The sequence below is a fragment of the Microtus pennsylvanicus genome, chromosome 19 (genome assembly GCF_037038515.1).
Source record: "Microtus pennsylvanicus isolate mMicPen1 chromosome 19, mMicPen1.hap1, whole genome shotgun sequence".
NCBI lineage: Eukaryota > Metazoa > Chordata > Mammalia > Rodentia > Cricetidae > Microtus > Microtus pennsylvanicus.
Window position 1 is genome coordinate 30,908,950 of NC_134597.1, and position 19,588 is coordinate 30,928,537.

General features: G+C 43.7%; 1 protein-coding gene across 1 annotated transcript in view; it reads left to right on the forward strand.

The window, feature by feature from the left end:
* The first annotated feature begins 7,661 nt into the window (after positions 1 to 7,661).
* The window catches only part of Akr1d1 (aldo-keto reductase family 1 member D1), a 37,553-nt gene continuing 25,626 nt past the window's right edge, over positions 7,662 to 19,588 (forward strand). Inside the window, exons 1-4 of the mRNA XM_075953711.1 lie at positions 7,662 to 7,732; positions 9,414 to 9,548; positions 14,917 to 15,081; positions 18,107 to 18,223. Of these exons, the coding sequence (XP_075809826.1) occupies positions 9,456 to 9,548; positions 14,917 to 15,081; positions 18,107 to 18,223 (375 nt within the window). The 5' untranslated portion in view covers positions 7,662 to 7,732; positions 9,414 to 9,455. The remainder of the gene's footprint in view (positions 7,733 to 9,413; positions 9,549 to 14,916; positions 15,082 to 18,106; positions 18,224 to 19,588) is intronic.

Here is a 19,588-nt window from a genome sequence, read left to right on the forward strand (position 1 = left end):
CTCGTCAGAAGCATCAGATCAGGAGCTGCCGGGAGCCATCCCTGGCGGTGGACAGGTCCCAGCACAGGATGTAAGGGGTTGGGGAGGGAGGGAGCCAGGCCACGGTGGTCAGGAGAATCCTGCAGCCTGACTGATGGCAGCCAGACATGTGTTTCACTTCCTTTTGCTCATCTTTTAGTCATTATTCGTAAATTATGACAGAACAGAGTTATCGTTTTCAATTATTTTCCCTCAAATTTGGCATCATTGATAAACAGAACTATCTTTTATAATAATTTTTACTCATTAAGCCCATAACCCAATTTTTAAGAATCTATAGGCATATGACAGCCTATTCTCAGGATAGTTGCTTTTGTGGTTAGAAGGACAAAGACAAAGTCTCCAAGCTCGTCCATATCTCAAGCATTGCATTCTTAACTCTTAATGGTCAGAGGGTCCAAGAATGGTCCTCAGGCCAAAGCTGCTGCAGTTGTTATTCAAATTCTGGCATAATACAATGTTTCTATTTTATACTTTTATAGAACGTGTCTATATGTCTAATCCTGGTATTCTGTTGTTCCTTGGTCACATGACACCACAGTGGCTCTGCATGTGCTGACTTTGCTAAGAAAGGAAGGTCCTCACCTCTCATTCTTTTATCATCCTTCTACATCATTCTTTGCCTATCAATATAAGGCTCTGTGCAGGGCAGAGGCAACTCCAGCGGATCTAACTTTGTTGCCGTATCTGCCACATAACAGCCTGAGTGTATAGTGGGAAGAGGCTTGCAACTCCTAATGGGCCAGGCAGTAATTTAATTAATACAATTTCTGTGTGATTATTTTGGGGTTAAGCTAGCGGGGCAGCAGGACGCAGCCAGCTCGCCTCATACAACACTGTATAAGCACAGGGACAGAGTTTCAAGAATATCTCATAGCCTCATAAAGAGACTTCTGGATTCTTTCTGTGTGGCACAGCCTCCAGGGTTGTAAGGATGACCTTCAAGTAGATAAGGATATCTCCCTAAAGCAGGGGCGATGGTATGTTCAGGGCTTGTCTGAGGAAGTTGAAAAGCAGCATTTTTGGGAGAGTGCATAAATGGTTCATAAGAAATTTTCCTTCAATCCAATATCCCCAAATAAAACAAATATTAAAGTGTCGCAAGTATGCAACAGGTGGAGATGAAAACCATCATGTGGCTCCACCTTGCTGGATCTTTGCCAGACAACTCAGCTGACTGTAAGGTGTTTGCCACGCCCATCAGATATGGCTGTGCAAAGGAGCCATCTAGGACTTTGTTCACTCTCTGGAAAGACAGAAGCACAGCCCTGTCCCTGTGTTAATATTGGGTCTTTTTCACTGATAAATTTCTAGATTGTTTCATATAACATATTCCTTAGGCTTTATCTCAATTAGGGAAAAATGCTTTGGGGCAGCAGAAAATGCATTAGCCTTTAAAGTGAATTTGTTTGTTTGTTTGTGGAGACAGGTCTCTCTGTGTAACCCTGGATATCTTGGAACTCGCTTTGTAGACCAGGCTGGCCTCAGATTCACAGAGATCCACCTGCCCCTGCCTCCTGAGTGCTGGGATTAAAGATATGTGCCACTACTGCCTGGAAAAAAACAAACCCTTTTATGTTTTTAAATTTAAAATTAGCATAGCAAAATAGTATGTGAGGATTTAGGTGGGTATAAATACCTTTTATTTATTTAATTTTTAATTTGCAATTAAGTATTTGATGGTGTCATTCCACAATAGCTTGACCCTGTGGATAATGCAGGATTTTAGTAATATGGTTAATATTAAAACTCCTCAACTCCAGTGACAGCAGGGGCTGTCTCTGACTCTGTCGCCTGCTCTTGGGACCTATTCCTCCTATCGGATTGCCTCATCCAGCCTTGATAGAAGAGGAGATGCCTAGTCTCACTGAAACTTGATATACCATGGCTGACTGATATCCCTGGGAGGCCCTTCTGTATCTGAAGAGAAACAGAGGAGGGGAGGGGGATAAGGGGAGATAGGGAGAGGAACTGTGAGCAGATGAAGGAGGGGAAACTTTGGTTAGCATGTAAAAACAAACAAAAATTGTTCAGATCATTTGCTAACAAAACCAGAACCATTGTTACTATTAACTGTAATGGGTCCTTAAAAGGGAATGTACAAAAAGCTATTGTCAAAGTTAAATTTCAGATATGATACAACAGTATTTCCCTGGAGCTTCCAGGGCCCCATGCCATGTCTGAGGCTGAGCTCCGCAGGGGACGAGCTAGGGAGAGGTACTGTGTAAGCCTGTAGTGCACTCTGGGCACACATCTCTACCTGACAGCAGAGAAAGCCCCAGACACAGGTAGCTGGAGCTTCATATGTCTAGCTGATATCCATTCAGTACGAATTATGTACTAGAATGCTTCAGAATAATGTCTTTATAGTGTGTAAAATAATGCCTTTAACAGAGGAGAGGTTCTCATGAACCTCTTCTCTCTCCCTTGCCGGAGTTTGATTTTTTATAAGCCTATTAAATTAATAGTGGCATTATATATTTTTTTTTTTTTGGTTTTTCGAGACAAGGTTTCTCTGTAGCTTTGAAGCCTGTCCTGGAACTAGCTCTGTAGACCAGGTTGGCCTCGAACTCACATAGATCTGCCTACCTCTGCCTCCCAAGTGCTGGGATTAAAGGTGTGCGCCACCACTGCCCAGTCATGTGTTAAGCCTTCTAACCTCAGACTCCCAAGTGCTAGGGTTCCCATGTTTAATAAAAGGATTCCAGCCAACTCCCAAGAACTTCAGATTTAAATATGTATTTCAATCAGAAGAAAGTGAAATATACTTTATGAAGCAAATAGAAGAGCCTGGAGGCATGGCTTATCTCTATTCTATATCACTGTCCGTCACATCTGTGGACTCTCCTTCTCTACCTGAGCACAAAGGCTTCTTGATTATTTACCTGTGCTAGCAAATGACCTGTAACCTGTATTACCTTTGACTAGTCTCTATTTACAATATGCGGCTGAGCTGACCTAATGTTTGATCTCTGAAATGGCCTGGGATATGGTATTAACCCTCAACTAAAGTTAAACAATATTTTTTAACCATTGGTCTGTGCGCTGTTTCATGGTAGCATGTACTAATTGTCTATCAGGACTATGTAATAGTAATAACTACATTTATAATTTGCCCAGACTTTGGGTGGAACTTGGAGGAACTAAGGTTGGTCATACACTAAAATATGCCAGCTCATTCTAAGAAGCCAGGGCAAGTTTTGGGCTTCTTGGTACCAAGATACTTATACATGTCAGCCAGTGGTGGTTCAGCAACCTGAAGAAGTGGGAGAGGAGAGCTTCAGGTGGTGGGAGGGGAGAGGGCCTACTCCTGAGATTGCTAGAGTCAACCTCCTCTTTATTGCTACTTTACCCTTTACCTGGAATAGGATGGTCCCATGAGTTCAAACTGAGTCCTGCAAATCCTTTTACTAAAAAATTCTTAAAATAATTGATAATTTATACTTCACACCAAACTGAAGTCAGGAAGTTGTGATACATTGAACCACGCTGACTCCTGGCACACATGTTAAGTTACTTCTGAAGACAGTTGTCCCCAACTGCATTTGCCAGTTACATGACATTAAAAAAAAAAAGAAACTGTAGGTATAATCAGTATTTTCTAGTAAGCTTTTTTTCATAATTTTATTTTTAGGATGGATCCAAACCTTTTTTTATCAGGCTGTTATCAAAGAACTTTGAAGGTTTTGTGTCCAAACCTTCTTTACTCTTTTTCAATCCTCAGGGGAGAAAAGATGCAATAATGACAACGGAATTCAGAGACTCTAGAAATCCCATATTGTATCCTCCATTACCATTTATGATCTGGCTCTCTCCAGTCCCACTATCTGTAAAAGCATGCCCCGCCTCAAAAGATGCTCCCATTCTAAGCCCAGTCTCTACCAGGCTGTTAACGCGTGCTATTGACAAAGTACCGGTGACCACGTCATCAAAACAGGCACAAGCAGGTCTTCCCAAGTAGATACCAAAGCAACCTTTCAAATCCCTGAAACCTGGAGACTTTGTCTTCCGGAAGAAAGAATAAAAGACAACTCCCCTTGAGTGTTGACAGATTGGACTTTTTTCAGACACTGTGGATGAATGGCTGACGTGATACCAAAGCTCTAAGATTTTGCTCTTGAGAAAAAGTTTCCCTGTTCAGTCCAAGCTGAGCTTAAACTCTTTGAGATTCCCCCTTTTCAAGCTCCCCGGTGGTGGGATTACAGGTTTGCACCAACAGATGAAGACAATGGGTCACTTTTCAGTGGCAGCCCTGATAGCTCAAACCTGGGTTACATAGGTAGCGCTAGGCATAGGGTTCCTGTGCTGATATCAGAGAATACCAGCGTCAAAAGAGGATAGTTCATCAAAACGACAAGATGAAAACACCCTAAGTTCTCTCCTTCTTTGAGGACAGATACAATATGTAAACACAGTTACCAAAACTACATCATCTGTTAACAGGATCAGCTGTTTTCTCTCCAATAACAGAGGCTACTTCTGCATCTTCAAATTCCTAGGGTAAAAAAACTATTAAAATACCCAAGTACTGTTTTGTCCTCACACTAAGAGGGCACAAGGTGTGCAAAACAGACCTGCATCTGTGAGTTTCCCTCAACATCACTCAGATTCCCTGTTTACAAAAAGCTTTTCCATCTCCTTCAGGCTTCCTCATGGAATGTGATTTGCCTGACTTCCAGAAGTTTCTAGAACAGAGCTCATTGGTTCCATGTATGTTCTCTGGTTTGGCTTGGTTTGGTTTGGTTGGGGGGTATTTGTTTTTGTTCTTGGTTTCTGTTTTGTTGTTTTTGTTTTTGCTTTTTCAAGACAGGGTTTCTCCCTGTAGCCCCAGCTGTCCTGGAATTCACTCCAGTAGATCAGGTTGGCCTTGAACGCAGAGATCTGACTGCCTCTCTGCCTCCTGAGTACTGGGATTAAAGGCGTGCACCACCACTGTCTGGCTCCACGTCTGTTCTTTTAAGATTTATTTAGTTATTTATTTTATGTGCACTGGTGTTTTGTCTGCATGTATGTCTGTGTGAGGGGGTCAGAGTTACAGGCATTTGTGAACTGCCATGTGGGTTCTGGGAATTAAACCACCCAGGTCCCTTGGAAGAGCAGTCAGTGCTCCTAACCCCTGAGCCATCTCTCTCGCCCCTCCCTTTCTGTTCTTCACAGGTGTTGGCTGACAGTATTTACAAATTACTGACTAAATGGGATCCGAATGCCATCTATAAGACCTGACATAGGCCACAGAGACAGCTCGGCAGGTAAAAAAGCACTTGTGCAAATCTGATGTCCTGAGTTCAAGTCCCGGAACGGAACCCACATGAAAGTGGAAGGAGAGAACTGACCCCTCGAATTTGTCCTCTGACCTCCACATGTGCATACATATGCCCATCCACCAGTATTAACAATATTTTTATTTAAAATTCCTAAGGTAAGACTAAAACTTCTCATTATCATTTTCCTTGTTAGAATTATTGTTGCTGCTAACTACCAAATAAATTGAATCAAGTTTTCTCTCTGACATTCTCAAAAGTGAAGATTTTTCCAGCATTTCATCTGTGGAGGCCAGGGCATCTAGTTGGCATTTCAAGCACTTTATACATAAGGTGCCAATGGATTGTCCTAAGACCAGTTTCAATTTGTCACTTTTGTGAGACTAGAAGTCTGCGATCATGGTATCCGCAGGTCCTCACTCCCTCTGAAAATCTTAGGAAGGAGTCTCAGTTCTAGCCCTGGCTTCATCTCTGTTGCTGTGATAAAATACTCCAACCACAGACAACTGAAGGGAGAACTTATGTTAGCTCGTAGTTCTAGGGTGCAGTTCATTGCCATGAAGGCAAGGCAGGAACTTACAGTAGCTGGCCACACCACAGTCACGGTCAAGAGCAGAGAGAAACGAATGCAGGCATGCTTCCTCGCTTGCGCTTAGCTTACCTGCTCTGCTCATACACACTTCAGAACCCCCTGCCCAAGACCTGGTGCCTCCCACTGTAACCTGGATAGTCCCACATCAATTAACTTAAGACAGTCTCCCACAGAGACACTCATAGGCCAACCTAATAGAGACAGTTCCTCGCCCAAACTCTCTTCTCAGTGATTCCAAGTGTGCTAAGTAGGCAGTTGAAGCTCACTACCACAGTCGGGAAAATGTTTGCCAGGAAAGTGTGCAGAGCTTGGTTCTGATCCTCAGAATTCAAGGAAAAAAGTGAAGTGTGTCTGTGCACACCTGTAATGACAAGAGAATCCCTGGGGCTTGCGGACCAGCCAGTCCAGCCTACTGCTGAGCTCTAGAATCAATAAGAGACCCTATTTCAAAAGAATAATAATCAGAAGAAGGAAAGTAATTATGGAAGATATACTCAGCACTGACCTCTGATCTACACACACACACACACACACACACACACACACACACACAGAGAGAGAGAGAGAGAGAGAGAGAGAGATTCCAGGGAGGACCACATTGCCTCTTTCCAGCTGGCATGCTTGCCACCTATTCTCAAATTCTTTGGCTTTGCGTACTCCAGCGCCTGGCATCTGATCTTCCTCTCTCAGGCTCTGTTTTCTAATGTTCTAAGGACACCAATCATTGGATCAAAGCCCACTCTAACCCAATATGAACTAATCTTACCTAATCATGTCTGTAAAGACTCTCTTTCCCAAGAGGTCATGTGCTGTAGTTTGGAATAGACACCAATGACCCAGAACATTCCACCATATAAAATTGTTTTGAAAATTAAATTAGAGACAACATGTAAAGTTCATAATAAATAAACTGAAAAATATACCTCTTTGATATTGTTATTTCAGTTGTGAAGTTGGAGCTGCTGAGAAAGTATAATTCAAAAGCAATTCTCTCATTGACTGTACGTAGTGTTTATTTTAGGTAATTAAGTCAGTGAATGGCGCCTGGGCACGAGAATATGTTTTTTAAGTACTCCAAGTGATTCTTCCATGTAGTTAGGGTTAAACCCTAACTCCCAATTAACAGGCCCTCCCTGTGCTGTGCTGGAGAAGCACTCTCCCGAAGTAAGTCAATGTGTGGCTACTCACCCACGAACATACAAACGGAGGAGAGCCCAAGTAAGACTGCTTAGCTGCTGTGGTAGCAGTCTGTTAAGGAAGGTTGTAGCCGGTCAGCTTGAGAGAGTTGCTATGTGGGCTGGAACCAGAAAGGCCTGAGAGCTGCAGCTGTCTAAGCTCTTGGTGTCACGACATGTGCCGAACACGGAGCTACAAGACTGAGTTTGTGCCTTGCTGGGTATGAGTGCTGCTTTGGCCTCTTTATGATTGGCCTGTTTCTTTCTTGGGGATGTGTGGTAGTTTGAATGAGAATGGCTTACATTTTCTTTAACAGGAAGTGGCACTGTTGGAAGGTGTGACTTTATTGGTGTAGTATGGCCTTGTTGGAGGAAGTGTGTTACTGTGGAGGTGGGTTTTGAAGTCTAGTGTTTGTTCAAGCTTTGCTTAATGTGATACTCTGTCTACTTCCTATTGCCTGCATATCAGCAAGTAGCCGCTACCTCTCCAACACCACGTCTGCCTGCACACTGCCATGTCCTACCATGATGATAAAAGACTGAACCTCTGAACTGTAAGCAGGTCACTCCAATTTAAATGTTCTTATAAGAGCTTCCACGGTCACGGTGTCTCTTCACGGCAACAGAAACCAGAACTAAGACAAAAGCTGGTACCAGGGACTGAGGTATTGCTATAATAGCTGGACCATGTTTTTGTTTGGAAAAATATGGACTTTGGTACTTTGGGCTTGGAAAACACTGGAATGCTTTAAGCACTGCGTAATGGACCATACTGATCAGAGCGTGGAAGACAGTGGTGCTGAGTGTGATTTGATGAATGGGGGGGGGGCTACCTCAAGAGGTTTCAGAGAATTTTAGTATGTGGCTTAGAGATAGTTCTTGTGGTATTTTGGTGAAGAATGTTGCCCTTGTCCAAAAAGTCTGCCTGAAGTGAAAGTGAAGAACTTTGGATTAATTCCATTGGCAGAGGAAATCCCCAAACAAGCTAATATAGACTCTGTCATGTGCTTATTAGTGTTAACTCTGATGAAGACTTACAATGCAAAGGAGCAAACTAAGAAAATAAAAATGCAAAAATGTACAGATTGAGAAAAGGGACACCAGGAAACAGAATAGAGCTAAATCCTGTGTTCAAGGAGATAAACATATTCAGAATAAAGAGAGTCGTAGTAACCTCGGAGCAAGAGCTTATCCAGCTAAATATCCAACTTGTGAAAAGGAATTAAAGAAAAGCTTAGAGCCAGATGTGATGGTTTACGCCTTTAATCCCAGCACTAGGAAGTCAGACGCTGATAGATCTCAAAGTTGGAGGCCAGCCTGGTCTATAGAGCAAGTTCCAGACTAGCCAAGCTTAGGCAGTGAAGAAAACCATGGAAAACAGAAAGCTGGTGAAGTTGTAATTAGACAAGATGTAATTAATCCATGTTCCAGCCCTAGCAAGAAGTAGAACTTGGCGGCTTCAGTGGTGGTATTGGTTTTAGAGTCAAGGACAGAAGAAAGGGGTTGTGGAATTTCTCTCCACGCCTAAGGAAAGCCGCCGAGATCAAGGCATGTGTCAGGGGTGCCCCTGAATAGAGGCCTAGAGAGGCCATTGCCTGAAGCTATCAAGCTGAAGCCTGGTGGAGACATCAAGATGTTGCAGATGCCTTAGCCATGGGGTACCTGCCCAGGAGCGCTGCTAGCAGGGGTAGAACCAGCCCAAGAGAAAGAAGTGTGTGGCAGTCAACAAATCTGAAAGGAGTTGGAAATCTGAAGAGCATTTTGACATCAGACATGGAGATACGGAGTTTGGTGTTTGCCAAGCTGGTTTTTTGTCTTGCTTTGGCCCAGTATTTCCTCACTTTGCTTCCCTTTTGGTATATGCCATTATTTGTGGGAAGTACGTGACCTGCTTTTTAGCTTTTTTTTTTCAGGGGACTACAGTTAAGAGACTGCAAGAACCTCAGAAGAGACTTTGTACTTAGGACTTTTAAATAAGTTTGAGACTGTGATAGACTATGGGAACTCTTGAAGTTGAGCTGAAAACATTTTTGTCTTAGGATATGTTTATAAGCTTTTGGGAGCCAGGGAGTAGAATAACCTCCTGACAGAAGCTAGATAGATATATTTTTTTTGGGAAGACTAAGCATAGCCCATCAACAGGTTTGCTATCTCAAGGCCCTGATGAAGGGCAAAGAAACAGCACTGCGTACAATCTCCAGAGAAGCCTTGAGGGAGGGGTGGGGGGATTGGGAAATCTATTTATTTTTCTTCTTTCCCTGCCAAGCTCCTCCTCCTACTAATCAATTCTTTTATGCAATAGGTCCTAGGATATATTTTAAAATAATGTGTCTCTGTCCTGTTCAGAATCGCTACCAGAAACTTGAAGCTTCCACTCCCTTCTCCACAATGAACCTCACTGCTACAAATCATCGAATACCTCTAAGTGATGGGAACAGTATTCCTGTCATTGGCCTTGGTACCTACTCAGATCCTAGACCGGTATGTACATACTTACGTGTATGTGTGTGTAGTGTGTGTGCGGTGTGTGTATGGTGTGTGTGTGTGTGTGTATATATATATGTGTGTGTGTGGTGTGTGTGTGGTGTGTGTATGGTGTGTGTGTGTATATATATGTGTGTGTGTGTGTGTGTGTGTGTGTGTGTAGTGTGTGTGTGGTGTGTGTATGGTGTATGTGTGTATATATATGTGTGTGTGTGTATGGTGTGTGTGTATATATATATGTGTGTGTGTGTAGTGTGTGTGGTGTGTGTATGGTGTATGTGTGTGTATATATATGTGTGTGTGTGGTGTGTGTGTGGTGTGTGTGTGGTGTGTGTATGGTGTGTGTGTGTATATATATGTGTGTGTATAGTGTGTGTGTGGTGTGTGTGTGTGTGTATGGTGTATGTGTGTGTATATATATGTGTGTGTGTGGTGTGTGTGTGGTGTGTGTATGGTGTGTGTATATATATGTGTGTGTATAGTGTGTGTGTGGTGTGTGTATATATATGTGTGTGTATAGTGTGTGTGTGGTGTGTGTGTGTGTAGTGTGTGTGTGGTGTGTGTATGGTGTGTGTGTATATATATATGTGTGTGTGTGGTGTGTGTATGGTGTGTGTGTGTATATATATGTGTGTGTGTGGTGTGTGTATGGTGTATGTGTGTGTATATATATGTGTGTGTGTGGTGTGTGTATGGTGTGTGTGTATATATATGTGTGTGTATAGTGTGTGTGGTGTGTGTGTGTGTAGTGTGTGTGTGGTGTGTGTATGGTGTGTGTGTGTATATATATGTGTGTGTGTGGTGTGTGTATGGTGTGTGTGTGTATATATATGTGTGTGTGTGGTGTGTGTATGGTGTGTGTGTGTATATATATGTGTGTGTGTGGTGTGTGTATGGTGTGTGTGTGTATATATATATGTGTGTGTGTGTTTGGTATGGGTTGTGTGTGTGGGGTTGGATGTGTGTATGTGGGGAATGTGTGTATGGTGTGTGTATGTATATGTGTGGTGTGTGTGTAGTGTGTGTGGTGTGTGTATGGTGTATGTGTGTGTATATATATGTGTGTGTGTGTGGTGTGTGTATGGTGTGTGTGTATATATGTGTGTGTGTGTGTGTGTTTGGTATGGGTTGTGTGTGTGGGGTTGGATGTGTGTATGTGGGGAATGTGTGTATGGTGTGTGTATGTATATGTGTGGTGTGTGTGTGATATGGTGTGTGTGGTGTGTGTGTATGGTATGTGTATGTATATGTGTGGTATGGGTTGTGTGTCTGTGTGGTGTGGGGTGTGTGTGTATGGTGTGTGTGTGGTGTGTATGTATGTGTGGTGTGGGTTGTGTGTGTGGTGTGTGTCTGTGTGGTGTGTGGTGTGTGTGTGGTGTGTGTATGTGTGGTGTGGAGTGTGTGTGTGTATGTGTGGTGTGTGCGTGGTATGAGGTGTGTGTGTGCATGTGTGTATAATAATAAAAGCAAGATCCAGTGACTACTATCAGTGACTACTGTTTACCTGAATGGACTTTATTTATTTATTATTTTATTTTATTATTATTATTATTTGGTTTTTCAAGACAGGGTTTCTCTGTAGCTTTGGAGCCTGTCCTGGAACTAGCTCTTGTAGACCAGACTGGCCTCGAACTCACAGAGATCCACCTGCTTCTGCCTTCCGAGTGCTGGGATTAAAGGCATGCACCACCACCACCCGGCCCTGAATGGACTTTAAATCAAAGGTTGAACTCTATCAATTTATGGCTTAACATCGTCCCATTACAGAAATCGATTTGTTTTTCTTTTTCCTTGAAAGTCAGCAGAAGGCTAACTGGGGTGAAATGAGGGGCATGGAATTTGTGAGTGTATTATTTATAAGCTCCTTTTAATTTTTATCCAAAAATTTGTAGTGCAGTCTAACAAGCATCTAAGGAATACCTGCCACGCAGGCATATCCACGCTTCTTGAACTGCAACACAGAGTCATCAGCTACAGCGTTCATGCTCTAAAGGACTGAAAACAAAGTCTGCTTGTGAATTTGTGTAGAGATGCATTCACAGACACCCTTGTCCCAGCTGTGGCCTGCAGACTGCCAGCAGGGGTCACCTGTACACACGAGTCTGCAGAAGCTTCTAGTGTGAAGAGAATTGTCTTGCTATGTAGGCACTTAAACTCAAAGAGAAAACATAGACTCCTTACCAACTGTAGAAGCAGCAAAGGTAGAGTCTGGTCCAATAGCTGAAGACTCAGGAAGGAGAAGAATCAAAATCACTGCACAGAAAAGGATCTGCAATAGAATAATCCTTCCCTCAGTGAAGTTTGGGGCTGACATTGCTTATCTGAGTCACTTTGACCACGTGGTAATGCAGACTGTCAAGGTGATGAGCATGAGGGGGCCACACTGGCCTCTTCATGGTGACTGGGAAGCAGACACAAAGTGAGGGTGTCAGAGAAGCAGCACTGGGGTCTTGCTGAAGCCCGTGTGAGCTCATGTCACACTGCCATGCCCTATCAATCACACATTCCACAGTCCTGCACGCCAGGCCTTTGTACATTAGCGGATTCATCAGTTAGCCAACCAGCTCTTATCATTCTCCCTACGAGCAAAGCATGATCCAGGACTGAGGAGATGGCCAGACGGGTGAAGGGCCTGCTTCACAAACATGATTGCTGACCCCTGGCACCCACATAAAAAGCCAGGCATGGTGGTATATGTCCCTAACCCCAGGGCTGTTGGAGCAAGACAGGCAGATTCCCAACGCCTCATTGGCTAGCCAATCTAGACAAAACTTAGAACACAAATTCAACAAAAGACCTTGTCTGCAAACCAAACAATTAAAAACAATAGAAGAGTATGAGGCTAGCAAATTTGGCTCAGTGGGTAAAGGGACTTGCTGTCAAGCCTGATAATATGAGTTCAAATCCTGGAACCAATACGGTAGAAGGAGAGAGATGACCCCACAGGTCATCTTCTGTCTTCCACAATTGCACCACAGACTATACCTGAAATTGATCCCTGGCCTTCATACACACATCCACCGGTGAGTGTACTCGCACACACAAAGATATACACACATATACACACATACAGACCCACAACAAAACAAGGAATATGATCTGAGTTTCATAGGAACACCTTTGAACACACGGTCCTCTCTTTCTCTACCTACACCTCCCTGTCTTTGGACTTGCTTATTTGTCTCCCACTGAACTTGGAGTGTATGTGTGAGTGGATGTGTAGACATGTGTAACTGTGCACATATGTTTAACTGTGTGTGGAGGCCAGGGGTTGACATTGGGTGCCTTTTTCAGCTGCTCTCCACCATATTTTTTTGAGACAGTGGGAGTCTCAAAAAACCTAGAACTCACCAGCTGCTACGTTGGTAGACCAGAATGTTTCAAAGATCTGCGTGCCCATCTCTGTTATTCAACCCAGCAGTGAGAATACAGGCTCACCCCATCACGCTTCGCTTTTACGTGCATGCTCAGGCCCTCACGCTAGTGTGGCATACTGTTTACCAGCTGAGCCATCTCCCAGCCCCCTCTACAAAATGTTTAAGGCTCAAGTCAAAGAATGTCAAAGGATCCCTCTTCCTTCTTATTACATGACTTACATATGTGTTCACACCAGCCCCTTGTTCTCCACTCTATAGCACTTATCACAAGGTCACTACAATCTTTCTCAGCTGCCTGAGATGTCTATTAGAAAAGACCACTGCTTGTTCAACTCTAGAGTCTCCTGATAATGTCTAGTATATGGTGCACAGTTAAATAGCACTTACTAATCTAATGGAAACATTTGTGAGAGGGATGTGCACATCAGAGGTTATGGAGATATAACTAGAGTTTATTTATGCATATGAGTGTTTTATTTGCATGTATGCCTGCATGACAAAACAGGGCCTCAATGCCTATTACGGTTGTTAGCCACCAAGTGGTTGCTGGGAATTGAACTCAGGACTTCTGATATGCCACGGACCGGCTCAGGGGAGCCACTCAGACCATGGGAGAAGCAGGGTCTTGGTAACAGGAAGGCACAAGTTCGGCGAATGACAGACAGACACAGCACACAAGAGAGTGGTTGGAATCTGCTGCGGTTTTACTGAATTCATGTTTTCATTATATAGTATTCAAACAAAGAACAAATCAGAAGGTCATGTATCATTGGTTGGCACAGTATGAAAGCTTCTTTTAGTCACATCAGCAATATCTAAGAAAAGTACATTATCAGGAACAGGTGTTAGACATAAAGCATCCTTAGAAGAGGAAATCTTGTCCTTGGGACTGTAAGCCTCAGACAAGTGGTTTCATCTTATGAATAGAAAGTTTCTGTCTCATTATCGCTATCATGGCCCTTCCTCTTCCTAACCCTTTATTTCATCTAGTGACCAAATATGCCTAATCAGTTCTCTGCACCTGTTGAACTATACTTTTTAGTACCTTCTTATGCAGCAGACATCATGGGGGCTGGGATCTAGCAAGCCTATCCATAAAGTTGAAAGTATAATATAACAGTCTTTGTCCATCAACATTAACCCATCTATTCCCTTGCTCATCATACACCCTGTGTATGACAAAGGTTCTGCTGTAGTCTTATACATTCCCATACTGTGCTTCCTTATCCCAGAGCTGTTCCTGAAGAGAATGATCCTTGTCTTGTATGTATATAGAATATCATTATTATAAAAGAGATTGTGCAAAGCTCATATCCCTCATAGCCAGCTAATCGAGAAACCCGTCTATGCCTCAGCTGTGGCTAATACCAGGCTGTCTGCCATTGACCTCCAGGAAGCCTAGTCCCATGGGACACGTAGCTCCCATCCGGCATAATGACATATGTCATGTCACACAGACGACACTGGAGTTGGTGTGGCACTGATAAATAGAGTTTAAAAATAATAGCTAAAAGTGTTCCAGACACTTAACTATGTGCCAGGATCTCTGACCATGCTTTGTACTACACGCACTTTCTAATGTAATTCTCATATTACAAAGCCAATGCCACTTAGGCCCTCTGACCAATAGAAAACATAGGAAGATTGAACACATTGCTCCAGATGACGGCTGCCGAGTCCCTGAACTGAGATGGGAGCCCACGTCGTTTTACGTCCAGACCTCAGACTCTGCATGCTGTTTTGGGGATACCCATCAAATCACGTTTCTGAAGCTACAATATGAAGGGCAATCTGGAGTGGATAGATGGAGTACTGAAGGAGGCAGTCCTCTACAGTTTCTTTTAGCGCCATGATCTTCCAATCATGACAGCACAGAATTGGGAATTGTTACATGGGCTATAAAATGATATATTATGGGATGTCCTTTTTTAACATGAACTTAAAATCCATTTCTCTTTTCCCTCCACTTCTCCTCTTTATCACATAAGGTCCCTAGGGAGACCTATAAGGCGGTGAAAATGGCCCTTGATGAGGGGTACCGGCACCTTGACGGGGCCTTCATCTACCACAATGAACATGAAGTTGGTGAGGCCATCAGAGAAAAGATAGCAGAAGGGAAGGTGAAGAGAGAAGAGATTTTCTACTGCGGAAAGGTGAGTCATTTCTTTCTATGTAAATATGGTGAACATGGCTTAGGGTTGGGGGAGGCAGCTCAGTAGAATAGCCCTCCTCTAGCATGCACAGAACCTAGACATGATCTCAAATATTGGAACACAATAAAAGAAAGAAGAAGAGTGGGGAAAAGGGGAGGAGAAAATGGGCAAATTATCGTTTGAAATCCTTTAATTTGCTGAAAAACATACCTGTGTATGCATGCATATCAATTAAGCCTAATAAAGCACACGTACTGAAATACAATCATAAGTGAACAGAAAGACTATGTCTGAGTTCGTGGAAAGGCTGGTCACTTTGTGTAGCATGAGTTCTAATAGGTTTTAGTAATAAAAGCCCAGAGTCAGATATTGGGGGAAACGCTGAGAGATCAGAGAGTCGAAGGAACCAAAGCACAACCACCTTACCTTTCAACTTCCCATCTGAAAAAGAGATAGAGTTCCTGTCTCCTCCCGCCTTATCACTTCCTCTGTCCGCCCAGCCATATCACTCACTTCCTGTCTGTCTGCACAGGCCTCCAGACCTCTATGGTTAGCTAGTGGCTAACTCCACCCTCTGATCTTCAGGCAAACTTTATTTGTACAAACAAGATATAACCACAGCCTTGGTCCATTAAGATCTCTTTCCACTGCAGCACAGCCAACATCCAAGGGCAGCGTGTGGCGGAGGGTGAATGCACAGACTTTGCTGCTTGGTTTTTGTTGCAGTTTGGATAAGAATGACCCCCATAGGCTCATATGTTTGCATGTTTAGTCCCCAGTTGGTAGACTGTTTGGAAGGATTAGGAGGTATAGCCTTGTTGGAGAAGGGGCGTACATGTTGAAGGAGATGTGTCGCTGGGGGTGAGCTTTGAGGTTTCAAAAGCCCAAGCTAAGCCCAGTGCTGTGTCTGCTTACTGTCTGTAGATCATGTAAAGCTCTCAGCTACTGCTCCAGTGTCTGTCTGTCTGCTTGCCATGATGATGATTTGAAACTGCAAGCAAGCCTCCAATTAAATGCTTTCTTTTGTAAGAGTTGTCTTGGTCATGGTGTTCTTGTCAGCAATAGAATAGTGACTAAGACAATTGCCCGGGTCAGAAAACATTCTCTACTGCAACATAATACAAGAGAATATATAGAGCAGCTAGCTGCTTGACCCGGCTGGGAAGTTTTAGCATTTCCAGACCTTGGTTTCCCTCTTTAAGGTGGGAATCATAAAGCCAAGCATTTCATAAACTTATGAATTAGCATTTACAAAGCACCTAAATGGTACCTAGCAAAAAACTAACATTTTACATCTTTGTTGAGCAAAAGAATATTAAAGAGGTCCTGTGATTTCATCTATTCAGGAGGCTGAGGCAGGAGGATCATAGCTCAGTGCCTGCCTGGACTACAGGTAGAGTTCAAAGACAGCCTAAATAACTTAATGAAGCATGATTAATAAAACTCAGAGAGGGAAATTGAGCTTAAACCTGAAGGTCAGAAAAGCAAAGCAGTCAGCCACTGGCTCTTACCTCTACCTCAGTCCGAAAGGGTGATCCTGCCTCCAGGAATCTCAGAATGAGACTGAAACTGAGAGCTGTCTCCTCCCGTTTTATATTCCTCTCTAGTTCTAGGATTAAAGGCATGCACCATTACTGTCTGGTTTCTATGGCAAGCTAGTGTGGCTGCTGGGATTAAAGGTGTGTGTTATTCCTGACTGGTCTATAAGGCTGGCCAGTGTGGCTGTTTACTTTTCTGATCCTCAGGCAAGCTTTATCCTCAGGCAAGTAGAACACCACTACAACTTAACAAGCCTTCATCTCCATAGTTAAAAAGGAATTTGGCTGTAGCTCAGTGGTAGAGTGTTTACCTAGCATGCATGAGGTCCTGGGTTCAATCCCCAATATCACAGAAAGAAAAGAAAAAGTGAATTAAAATGGAAAATGGGATTTAACTTGGATGGGAAGGCAGCGGGGGATGCCAGTGGACCCCGCAGTAGTAACAGAAGCATTTTTCTACTATTCTCTCTCTCCTTTACTTTTCTCTATTCTATGCTCCCTCCCCACCATCACTAGGGTTTGAACCCAGGGCCTTGTGCATGCAAGGCGGGCACTGACTAACCAAGCTACATTCCCCACCTTTTAAGTGGTATATGTATATGTGGGTGTCTGTGCAAGTGTGTGTAGTGTGTGTATGCGCATGCCAGAAGCCAACTTCATTCCTCAACAGTCACCCATCTTGTTTTTTGAGATAGGGTCTTACTGAGACTTGGGGACCACTGATGAGGTGAGGCTGGCTTCCAGCAAGCCACCTTCCTCTCTAGTGCTTTGATTATGCATAGCCTTTGTGCATGTGCTACCAAGACTGGCTTGAATTCTGGTCCTCATACTTGTATGTCAAGCCCTATACTAACTGAACTACCTCACCAGCCCATTCCCCTGACTGTCCCCCTGACCAACTAACTCTTCTTTAACCTTTAGTTTGAGACAAAGTCTTGCCCAATTGTCTAGTCTGGTCTAGAACTCACTCTGTGCCCTTTTGCCACAGCCTCCCAAGTAGCTGACATTGCAGGTGTGTGCCATTATGTTTGTTTGTTTTTCTGTGCTTTCAAGACAGGAATGAAACTGGGAGCCTAACTTTCCAATTTTCTTTCCTGTCACAGAGAGGGTTTTAAAAGTCAATCCTCTCCCCTACCCTTCCACCGAAAAGCCTTGGAGCAAAATTTATGCTACCAGAAAAATGTACTAACGTATGTGACCACTGCTCTTTGTTTTACGCTTTGGCATGAAAACCAGACCTTCTGCATCCAGCATCTAACACTTTGGGTGTGGAGTGAAGCCTTAGCAAGAATTGGCAGGATTGCCCTGGGGTATGAGACCGCATGAGACTGAAGACCAGAGGAGTGTCATAGAGGTGTCAAAAGCCTCATCAACTCTTCCTTCCCTCGGATGTGACAGGAGCAGATGACATGTGTATGAGGGATTCACCACGAGAAGGTGGAAGTATGTATATATTTTCTCACTGTGCTCCTCAACTTTCTTTCCAGCTGTGGGCTACAGATCACATCCCCGAAATGGTCCGCCCAGCCCTGGAAAGGACGCTAAAGGTCCTCCAGCTAGACTACGTGGACCTTTACATCATTGAGTTACCCATGGCTTTTAAGGTAAACTCAAGTACCCGCGTACCGCTTCGAGCGCTATTCCTTACTGCTCTTTCTTTAGGAGCACAGAATGCTACCGCGTTTGTGACCGGAGATGGGAGGATGCCGGTCTTGCCTGACACAACCCCAACAAATAATGTTAACAGGTTTGGGCCCAAGTTTCTTAACTGCAAGAGAACCGCTCCAGCTGGGTTCGGGTCCTAAAGAGGAGGTGCGCAGCTAGCCAGGGGAAGCAGAGTCACACAGCTGAGCGTGATTCAGGATGACTGCATTTGTTGAAATAAGGCTTTATCTTTTATACTCCATAGTTTAGCCACAGGCAAGACTGAAAACGGGCTCAATGATTCAAGGAGAAATCATTACAGCCACTGACTTCATTACAGCATTCTTGCTGAGACAGACCCGATAAGTTTAGCAAGTGTCTAAATGCCATTGTTCTCAAACATTCAGTAAATCCACCAAGCGCCCTCTTACACCAGTGGAAGAGCCACAGGTTCCTCCTGTCAGAGATGAGGAAATCGTCTCCCTTTAGCAAGCAGGAACTGTCCTCCAGCTCCCAAGGGAACGGAGGCCCTCATCCAAATGCCTGACTTTGCAAAAGGACTTCTGGGGACCAGACACTCAACTACAATTTAAGAACAATTTTCATTGCTCAAGGGACATACCACATAAACACTGAGCTGTTCCCTAATGTGTCCCTTTGTGACTTAGTCTTATCATATGGGTCTGCTTCTCTCAGAAGCTCCCAAAAGGGAAGGGCCTGATGGCTCACTCTTTTCCCGTATTACAGCACCATTCTGATTTCCCTACACTTACTAACTGACTTCTTGCTGTCAATGGCCTCAGACTCTGGATCTGGACTATGGACCTTTCATCCTTGGGGTCAGGCGTATCCGGTCGATAAATCTCTAACTTTCCTGTTCCCGGTGTGATCAGGAGGACACCATGACCAGAGTCATCGTGCTACCTCCATGGGTTCATGGTGGTAGGGTTGGGTTTTTTTTCCAAATAATTATTTTGTTTAAAGAGGCTGACATCTTATACATTTCATCCTTCAAAGCCCACACAAAATCTCCCAAAGGAAAAGGCAGAAGGGAACTCCCATAAGACATGGTGAGAATCAGTAAAATTAAAGTAATAAGGTCCTGGAGAATTGTGGTCTGCAATGTAGAAATACTGGAACCCTGTCAAGCAGCAATTGTCACCATGTGGTCCACACCACTTAACTCAGTGCAGTTTCTATTATACATGTTTTTTATTTTACATAATATTTTTATTGATTTCACCAACCACAGATTCCTTCCCCCCTGCTCCCCTCTCACCCCCCCCCATACACTCCTCCTCTGGTTCTATTTAGATAAGACCTCC